This window comes from Poecilia formosa, unplaced genomic scaffold (assembly GCF_000485575.1).
Source record: "Poecilia formosa unplaced genomic scaffold, Poecilia_formosa-5.1.2 Scaffold706, whole genome shotgun sequence".
In the NCBI taxonomy this organism is placed as follows: Eukaryota; Metazoa; Chordata; class Actinopteri; order Cyprinodontiformes; family Poeciliidae; genus Poecilia; species Poecilia formosa.
This window is the reverse complement of record NW_006800645.1, coordinates 100,431-110,828: the sequence shown is the minus strand read 5'-3', so window position 1 is coordinate 110,828 and position 10,398 is coordinate 100,431. Positions and strand designations below refer to the sequence as shown.

At 40.6% G+C, this 10,398-nt stretch overlaps 1 protein-coding gene and 1 long non-coding RNA gene across 3 annotated transcripts in view; one reads left to right on the top strand and one right to left on the bottom strand.

The window, feature by feature from the left end:
* Positions 1 to 1,216: 1,216 nt before the first annotated feature.
* mtx2 (metaxin 2) overlaps positions 1,217 to 10,398 on the bottom strand; it is a 17,048-nt gene continuing 7,866 nt past the window's right edge. For both annotated transcript variants that reach the window (XM_007542536.2, XM_007542537.2), the window contains exons 8-9: positions 4,879 to 4,955; positions 1,217 to 1,810 (exon numbers count right to left, since the gene is read on the bottom strand). In XM_007542536.2, coding sequence (XP_007542598.1) covers positions 1,642 to 1,810; positions 4,879 to 4,955 — 246 coding nt within the window. In that variant the 3' untranslated portion in view covers positions 1,217 to 1,641. The remainder of the gene's footprint in view (positions 1,811 to 4,878; positions 4,956 to 10,398) is intronic.
* LOC107834654 (uncharacterized) lies at positions 1,817 to 3,338 on the top strand. Its single transcript, XR_001660463.1, has 2 exons — positions 1,817 to 2,663; positions 2,698 to 3,338. It is a non-coding gene; the product is annotated as an uncharacterized LOC107834654 (long non-coding RNA).

Below are 10,398 nucleotides of genomic sequence, written 5' to 3'. Positions count from 1 at the left end.
AGTGGACAATATTCACATATTTAATTTGGTCCGCATGGTGTCATCAACTGTCCTTCAAACACGTTTGTCCCTTGGACACCATTTGTCTGTAAGTTCATTTTATTAATTGTTATTTCAGTATTGGGTAATATTTTATAAGAAAAGTTCTATGTTCCCCAACCAAAATTCAAAGCGCCACCGTTAGCTAATTAGTAATAATTGGGAGTGATTTGTTTGCTGTAGTCTAGTTGTTTTTATTATTTTGTATGTGGTCGAGATACACTTTTGTGCTTTCTTACTTTTTCACAAAAACAAACCAGAAAAGAGTTGCAAAATAAAACAAGAAAACTATCAAGGACTGGATTATTTTCAATTCAGGTGTTAGGTAGTTGTCTAGCTTTGTAAGAGCGACACATCGTGAGGGCAGCATAGACATTGGAGAGTCCGAGCCAGAGACTCTATATATCCAGGACCCTGCTGAGGGTGTAGAGCTGGTCCAGTGTTCCACACGACCAGGACGAAAACCACACTGCTCTTCCTGAATCCGAGGTTCAGCTATTCGACGGACCCTCCTCTCCAGGACCCCTGAATAGACCTATCAAGGTAATTTACACTGAGGAATTCTGGTCAGGTCCTGAAATTGGTTAATGGACCTGGTGAAGCATAGAAACAAAAATGAATGAAGTCCAACAGTAGTATGACTCTGCCATGTTTGCAGATCTAGGCAGATTTTTTTCATATTGGATTAAGATATTTCTTCCTCCCCAGAACAATTTCTAAGTCTTGCCAGAGGTCCTCAATGAAGCTCAATAAATTATCCAGGTTTCAAGCAGATGTGAAACATTTACAGCGGCATGCTGTGTTTGTCGCATTAAAACAGAAAAAGGAAGTATTTTGAAAGCTGTTACTGCAGCTATGTGGCTGGTTACTTCTATGAAGAGAGACAGTCTGGTTGATGTGCCTCTGCTGACCTCCAGTTGTGCTGCGTTTGGTCAGCGTGGCTCATCATTCATCATGTCCTGGAGGTTCGGAGGTCAAACCGGTAACCTCACAGGAAATGTGAAAGATGGTGAACTGTGGGGCGGCTGGAAGCAATGGGACTTTACCAATGAGGTTCATGCAGCCTGGAGGCAGGAACACATTCAAGTGTAGCAGCTGCTTCTAGAGGCTCAGAAACAGACGGAGTCCGTAAGGTTTCCTTCTCTGTAACGATGAGGAAAAACTTCAACCAACAAGATTCAAGGTTCACACTCGGCTTTTATTGGGAACGAAGATAAAACTACTTAGCTGACTGTCTTATGTAGGCACTTCACATCAACACAAGCAAAACAATGTGGAGCTTCTTCATCAGTATGTTTCTGTGATTTTGTACAGCAGCAGCTCAAAAACTCCCTGAGAAGAAAATAAAATCGAACTAATTTGACCTCTGGGGTCAAGTGGAGTTCTTCCCTCTGTAACTCGGGCATGTTGCACAGCTGTAACCCTGCTGGTTAAAGTGTGTAATTGGAAATACTCAAAAAAAAAATCAAATGTACAAGCGTGGACCTAAGAGGAGAAGCGAGCAATTGTACGCAAACAATTGGCGTAGCAGTTGCTACTGCGCAAGGAATGAGAGGAGACGCAGAATGTACAAGACGAGTCGGCAGAGAGAGCAGTGTTTGTTCAGTCCTTCATAAGCTTTTTGTCTTCGAAGTAGGTCTGCTCGATGCGCCTGCAGAAGGACAGCAGGTTGCTGTAGCTCTTGACCCGCTCTGCCAGCTCAGTGCTGGTGAGTCTGGTGGTGAGGATGGTGAAGAGGTGGCCGAACACCAGCGCGTCCAGCTCCGTCGCCCTGCAGCACACAGCAAAGCTGCTTAATCAAAATGGCCTGGCAAATCAGGAATTCACATTCCTGATTTAGTTTTGTTTCTTTACATTTTAACATCCCAACTCTGCTTTCTTCAGTTTAGTTCAAAAATGCTTTATTGATTTCAATTAAAAGTTGTCTCAGTATCTTCAAAAATCATCATTGAGCAGGAAAAGAGCCTGTGACTGAAGACATTATTTGACTAAAATTGCAGAATTTGGAATTAATAATTAAAATTCAATTTTCAATAAATTGTGTTTTTTCTAATAAAATGTTTTTGCACTAGGAAGTGGTGGTTTTCCTAGTGCAAAAACGTTTGCACTAGGAAACATTTTTGCATGTTTCCTAGTGCAAAAAGAAATCAACTTTCTTTTCACAGAAAGTTGATTTTCTGTTATACACAGAAAATCAATTGCTTTTCTGTATTTCACAAAAACTACAATAGAAACACTTTTTTCACAACAGGACTTACATGATTAAACCGCCGGCTGATACTACTGATGAAGAAGACGACAGGAAGCGGTAGGATGACGGTTCGGCGCAAACAAACTTATTCATGTGTGATTTTTAATTGTGTTTCTTATTTAATGGAAACACCAATTTTGTGAAATAGCATTTTTTTCCCACATTATCAGAATATCAATCAAGTTTGTAATGGAAATGCAGCTACTGATGCTGTCATTAGCTTCTTTAGCTAACAGCTAAAATAAACAAACAGGTAGAACAGAAGATATTTCACAGTAACTTGTCCTGAATGATAGCATCAGTAGTTAGCAAATGCTGCTAATCGGTCTCCTTTGTTTTTCTCCCACTTCTCTTCTCTCTGCCTCATTGTTTGGTTAGAAAGTTGGGCAGAGAGAGGCTTAAGTTAGGGATATCCACTCTGTTAGACGGGAGAGATGCTTTGAGGATACTAATCAACTGCTAAATAAAAAAGAAACAGCTTGTTGCCGTGGTTGAACACCATAAGGGTCCAAAAGTAAAAAAGGAGCAAAAATCCTTCCATCAACTCTAAGCAAATCAGAGCCACCATAAGAGAAAAGCTCCAACATGACTGCACAGATGTAGAATTTATCTTATTGGGATTTTTGTGACAGTCCCAGAATAAGTGCAGGGTTTCCCCCAGAGAATTTGCTAAGCCCGGTGGTCGGGGCGCCGAGGGGGTCCACCGCTGTTCCATTGGTGGTCCACAGTGTTTTTGTATTAAAAGATGTTATGTTGACCATAGACATGAATACGTAGATGCCTCATTGAGCGCTGAGTCCTACGTTATGTCGCCATCATCTTGTATGTGGCAGTAGAGCGATTGGAGCTCCCTAAGTCATGTGCTTTAGGCTTTAGGATAAAAGCCTAAAGACGTATCGCAGCAACGGGCTGCTCCATGAGGCGTCTACGTATTGATGTTGACAGGAAATGTAAAAATATTACTGGGTAATAATTAGATGTTATGGGAAAATATCGTGAGTGAGACGCTATTTAAACCCACAACTATACAATCTTAAAAACAACAAATAAAAAAAATACAGCTAAAATTAATATCAGTTATTTGCACTTCTGTTAATACAAATTAAGTCAGCAGTTCCATAAGGCCCCCATTTATGGGGCTTCATGGCCCCATAAATGCTAATATTTTAACACAGACCACAGATGTATAAATATAACATTTGTTTATTGAGATTATCAATGCTGCTAAATTTGATTTTAAATGGTTTCAGCAAAGAATTTAAATTGTTTAACATTTAAATTAAGATTTTAAGGAGCTGGCAAGTTTACTTTGTAAAGGTTCGGAGAACATAGTAAGATTGTTTTGTTATCATAGCAACAATCTGATGTTATGAGTTTAATCTTTGAGTTTGAGCTCTGTTTGTTCATAAATACAAATTAGTAAATTGTAACTTATTACTTTTTAGGTTGGCCAATTAAACTACTCCCCCTCTCTTAGATTTCACTAAATCTAACACAGAAGCTGTTAGAGGTGCTGATGTTTTTAGCAGCAAGAGTGGCCGCTAAGTCAAATTCTGCTCCAGGCCTCATACAGCCTTGGACCAGCCCTGCATGATGAGTTAAATCTGCTGCACTGCAGGCAGAGATGCGCAACAAAATGCTACCAATATGGCTTTAGTAGCTCTTCCATTTTGTGTCTGTTGAGTTTTTAATAAGCGCCACAAAAACTATTTTGGTTGCTTGAGTTTTAAGGGACGAGTTTCTCAGATCTCGCGGCTGTGTGCATCAACTTTGGCTGACTAAGTGGACAAAGCATTTGATATGGTTTGATGCTTTATGTAACCTGAAAAATAATAATAGAAATAATAGTAAAATAATATAAAACCAGCGTAATGCGTCACTACGAGTCGAGCGCGAAAATTCCTCACCTGGCTGAACCTGCACGATGAGGTTAGCGCTGGTTCGTTAATCACTAACGCTCTGGCCAACCAGGACTACATATATAAACTTTATAGGGAAGACAGAGCCAAACGCTGGGCAGCATGTTGAGATGTAAAAGCCGCATAATTCTTTGTTCAATCTCACCGCTCCCTCAACACGCTCCTTTGAAAGCAAGTTATACCTGCGGTTCCCATAGAGCTGCGCAACCACAGCTAATGTGGTGGGTTTTGAACTCTTACTTTGATGCAGAGTTCTGCAAAGAGGCATAATTTGTCACAGGGAGTTGATGTAAATATCCATACATGTCACCCTGTGTCCAGTTTGAGTGAAAGGAGGCGCCAGTTGAGGTAAACTAAAGAAATAAAGCAGTGACAGCCAGGTTTATAGTTGTGTGTATCGGTAGTTTCAATCATTTAAATGTTACATATTGCTGATGCTCCTGTCAGGGAAACAAATACAAAAAAGATGGAACAACAACAAAGTTACTTTCAAATAGTTTCACTAATAAATTTCGCCAACTTATTTTTGATTCTTTCTCAAGTTTAACATTATGAATTTTAAAGATCAATTAACAATTTTCAATGGAGCAAGCTTGCGCAGATGTAATGCTAAGGTTTATCCACCAGGTGGTGCTCAGACATGTTTGTGCTCAGCAGACTGATACCTACTGTTTGTTGAAGAAATAAGGCTGAGTGCCCAGTCTCTGAGACAGAGCCTGACAGCACTGGTTCACATCTTCATAGACCTAAAACACATAGAAACAGCAGATGTCTGATTTTCAGGTAGATATTTCCCCTGCTAGAAGTGTTCACATTTTCTCTTGCATCACAACCAAAGCTTGATGGATTTTATTCGAGTTTAGTCTGATAGACCAAAAGTGTCTCTAGTAACTTTTCACCCTTAACTCAGTCAGTTTTATGGAGCCGCTGTGAACAGTTTCTAAGGTTTCCCACAAATTGTCCATCTGGTTTTTGTAGGTCTATGTTCTGTGACAATACTGGATGTTGGTTCACCAGAGCTTGGCCTGTTGCAGAAAGCAATATGTCAATGAATCACATGGTAGCTTAAAATGAGCTCAATCATTTCCATTCGCATGATTTATTGATTTTCTCTTTCTATGGAAACTGCTCTTCAGTCTGATGTTTTGGGCTCTTTTTTTAAAGGACAATTTTGTTTTATTTATTGTTTCTGTTGTTTTATTTACTTATATTTAAAATGTCTTCCAATTCCAGTGTTAAATGTTCATAGAATTTATGTTACGTTTATAGGGTTGGCCCCCTGCTGTACCGTTTTGTTCTGTTTGATCGGCTCACCAGGTCCAACTTTCTGTTAATACTTTTGGGGTTTTGTTTTTCTTTTCTTTTTTTTTTTTGGACATGGGAAACTGAGGACATTTAACTCTCCTTTTTCTTCACAGAAAATCAAAAGCAGCTGAACCAAAAACCAAAATTCAAGGGAGTTTAAGAATAAAATATATATTTTTTGAACCCTTATTTTTGTCTCGTGTCCTCTAATATGTTGTGCCCTTGGTGGACGTAACATATTTGTGGGTTCTCGTTTAAACAAAGTTTACCTTTATAAATTAGTCGTGTCCTGAGATTGTTTTTTGGTTTTTTCGATTATGCTGGTTCTTCTGTGCATTTTGGCACAGCTGGCGCGCATTGCGGTGGTTAATTAGGATATTCGGGCATGGTGTTCTTGTGGCTTTGTGTGTGCATGGGCTTTTCTGATAAAGTGTGGCTTGTTTCTGTGGTCTAGACATGGAGTTTGACCAGGAGGAGTTTGTTAAAAAGCCCACATTGGAGTCTTTGGGCAAATGCACAAAGGATCAGTTGTTGTTAGTAGCCGAGCATTTCAAGGTTACAGTAAATAAATGTGCTAAAAGAGGAACAGTTGAAGCTGAGTTGTTAGCAGCACTGGTTCAGGTTGGGATTTTTTCTGCTACAATTTTACCAAAAAGTTCTGTTGGGTCTCCATCGAAAGCTTGGATGCCAGATGAACCGGTTCATTTGAAAGAACTTGAAGTTGAATTAGGACGGCTTGCTTTGAGAGAGAAAGAGCTGTATCTTGAACAAGGAAAACTGGAGATACAAGCTGAACTACGTTTGAAAGAACTCGAGCTTGGTGCTGGGACTTCGCAATCCCAATCAAATGATTTGGATGTTAGTAAAAATGTTCGCTTGGTTCCTCCATTTTATGAGCAGGATGTTGATACGTTCACGTTGTTTGAGTGAGTGGCACTCACACTTAAATGGTCTAAAAATGTGTGGACTTTGTTGTTGCAGTGTGCATTAAGTGGCAAAGCGCAAGAGGCAAATGCGTCCCTGTCTGTGGCTGATAGCCTTGATTTTGACAAAGTTAAAGGTGCTATTTTGCAGGTGTATGAATTAGTACCTGAAGCTTATCGCCAAAAATTTCGCAAATTAAAAAAACACTATAATCAAACTTATGTGGATTTTGTCAGAGATAAAGAAATTCTCTTTGATCGTTGGTGCGCTGCTGAAAATGTTGCCGACTTTGCACAACTTAAGCAGCTCATTTTAATGGAAGACTTTAAAAAGAGCTAGCCAGGCCGCAGCATATTAATATGCTGAAGCCTTATATTGAGCGTGCGCCCACTCTGAATAAATCTGTCAGTTGTGTTTCCAGTGAACGAGCTGACGCCTGCATTGGGGCAGGTGCGGACGCACAGGAGGAACTGTCCAGTGCTGAACCTGAAGGTGGCGTCTTTTCCCCGGCTGTCACTGAAGGAAGGTTTCCAAAATAAGAGGTTCTGGAAAACGTACCTCTCCGGTTGTCTCACATTGATTTTTCTAAGCAGACTGATGTCATTCATTTGATCCAGTCTTATAGGTCGTTGTTCACAGACATTCCCACTCAGACTCGTGTGCTCAGCCATGACATTGATGTTGGTGATTCCAAGCCTATTAAACAACAGCCTTACAGAGTGAACCCGGACAAGCGATGCCGTTTGAAGATGCAGGTGGAGTACATGGACTTGCTGTTACAAGCAGTAGTACGGACTTAAGGAAGGTAAATGGGGTGCCTAGGCCGGATTGTTATCCACTGCCTCATATGGAGGCAGTGAATAACTGCCTCCATATGAGGATAACTGTGACTGAATCCAGTCACAGACTGGATTCAGCAAATCCAGTCTGTGACTAAACTGGATTTGCTGAAGGGATACTGGCAGATACCCTTAACAGCATGAGCCCAGGAAATTTCCGCTTTTGTCACACCCGATGATTTCCTTCAATACACCGTGATGGCTTTTGGGATGCGTAACGCCCCAGCGATGTTTCAACGGTTAATGAATGTGGTTTTGCTCGGTTTATCATTCTGTGAGGCTTATTTGGATGATTTGGTGATTTGTTCTGGTACATGTGCTGAGCACGTTGAACATTTAAGAAATGTTTTTGCGCATCTGACTGAGGCTAATTTGACAGTTAATTTCTCTAAATGCCAATTCAGTCAAGCGACAGTGACCTATCTTGGAAAAAGGGAGAGGGAAGGTCAAGTGCGCCCCGTTGAGGCTAAAGTAGAGGCTATTTTATCTGTTCCGGTACCCACCACTCGTATTGAGTCAAGTCGCTATCTAGCAATGGTTGGTTACTACAGGGGGTATTGGAGCCAAATATGTGTATCTTTGGTTTTTGGTCACTAGATGGGGATGTGGGCTCCAATATATAAATCAAGAGGTGACAGATAGCTGTCAGGTGTTGAACCCGGAAGGGCATAAAAGTTTTTAACCGCTGTGGCGGAGTCATTATTAACACTGTTACCGTGTACTATGGAATAAATGGATTTTGTTCACAAATGTTTATCTGTCTGGACCAAAGTGTGGAGTTTGGATTGCAAGAAGATCAGGGATTGATATTACAAGCGATCAACAGGTGATGTTAGCTGCTCAGCGCGTCATGACAACGCAGCAACGGGTCAACACTTAAACTAGTGCAGGGTTGAACTGGCTAGTATACTGTCAAAAAGTTGTCCTTTTTGGACTTTGAGCAAAGTGATGGAAACTATGTGGAGCAGACTGAGACCGTTTGGACTGTGAGGAGCTGTCGTTTGTTAGCTGGACGCTACAGAACTAAAAAAACATCAAGCTGCGACCGCGGCAGAGAAAGGATTGGATGGACGCGGTGGCAGATAATTTGTGATTGAAAGTACGTAACCCATTGGACCAGACCGCGGCAACAATGGATCGAATGGACGCGGTGGCAGACGGGCACTGATTGAGGAGGATCAGATCACTGGTCTTTGAAGGTCGTTGTGGATTGGATTATGGAATGTCAACAGGCGCCCAACAAGGTATGTGTAGCGCTACATCTTTGATGGCCATTACTTTTTATTGTGTGCACACATTAAACCAATGCATTGGTAATCGAGGCGTTTAAATAATAATATTGGGCATTGCCTCTTTGCGATCGAGGCTCATTTTATAGCTTTTTGCACATTTGTCTTTCAAGTGGACTTCAGCACTATGGAAATGGACGAAAATACTGAGACTGAACAGATGGTTGTTGCTGGGGAAACTCAAAAACGTACTGTTAAATTAACAAAAAAGGCTTTGGCTGAAAAACTTGAAACATTACAGAAGGAAAGAAAATTAAAATTAAACAAAACGGGTCATATAAGACATGAAATTCATGATTTAATGTCTAAAGGTGAAAAAACAAAGGTTTTAAGTACTCTTGATATGTTGATTACGTTGTGTGATGATGCCAAACGTTTGCATGAGTCTTTTTTGGGGGTTTTGCCACATGATGAAAAGGAAAATCATGAGGTATGGTTTAAAGCAAAAATGATTCATAATAATGAATGTATTTCTAGTGTAAAAATAAGTGGCTCTCTCAAACTGCAATTAGCAACAATGATGATGGTGGTGATGGTGATGATGATGGTGTAAATCCCACTGACAGTGTGTCAAATGTTGGCAGTGGACATTCACAAAGGAGTGTTAATTCCAGCATCACTTCATCGGTAAAGTTAAAGGCAGCAGCTAAAAGGGCTTCAGTTTTGGCCCGTGTGAAAGCTGTAAAAGAAAGACATGCTATTGAAGAAGAGGAGGAGAAACTGAGGAAAAGAAAAGAGATGCTCGCACTGGAAACTGAGTTGGCTGAATCCGACTTACAGATGGAAATGTATAATTTAAATATGGAGTGTACCTCACAAACATCAAACTCAGTGAGCTCACACTGTAAAAGGAAAACAAAGGCAAAGGGATTAAAGCAAAGTTTGGACCCCTCTGTGAAAGAGTTTCTTCCTAAAAATGAAATGGAAATTCCAACAACTCAACAGGACGATGTAAACCAGACTAAACAAAGAAATGAATTAAAGAGGGGATCAAAGGAAAATAAACCTATGGATGTGAGACCGAAGAGAATCGTAGCAACAAACCAGCACCCTGTGGGGGGTCAACATAAAGCCAGTGGAACCCAAATACAATCAAAAGAGCATTTTAAACATGAGAATATAACCCAACCATCCAACAGTTTACAATTACCTGGAGAACTTCTCACCATCATGAGCAGACAAACTGAAATCACAGCAGCCTTGGTAAAGCAGCAACAGAGCATGACTCTGCCACCACGGGACATTCCTGTTTTTGATGGTGATCCTCTGCAGTACAGAGCCTTTATTAAAGCCTTTGAACAGGGAGTTGAAATCAAAGCAACCAATGCAGACTGTCTATACTACCTGGAACAATTTACTAAAGATCAACCTCGTGAGCTGGTGCGCAGTTGTCAGCATATGGACCCAGATTACGGCTATACTGTAGCAAGGACTTTATTGCAGGAACATTTTGGAAACCCTTACAAAGCTGCAACTGCATATATTAACAAGGCTTTGTCTTGGCCAACAATAAGAACTGAGGACATTAGGGCATTACAGAGTTATTCTTTATTTTTGCGTGGCTGCTGTAATGTAATGGAAGAGCTTGAGTATGTGCAGGAGCTGAATATGCCCATAAATATGACAGCAATCCTTTCTAAACTGCCATACAAGTTACGAGAGTGTTGGAGAAATAAAGCTTATGATATAATGGAGACAACTGGATACCGGGCAGGATTTGGTGATATGGTTGCATTCATTGAGCGACATGTTAAGATTTTGTCAGATCCGTTTTTCGGAGAATTACAAGATTACAGCTTCAGTACATCATCTATCAGTCGTCAACGGCAACA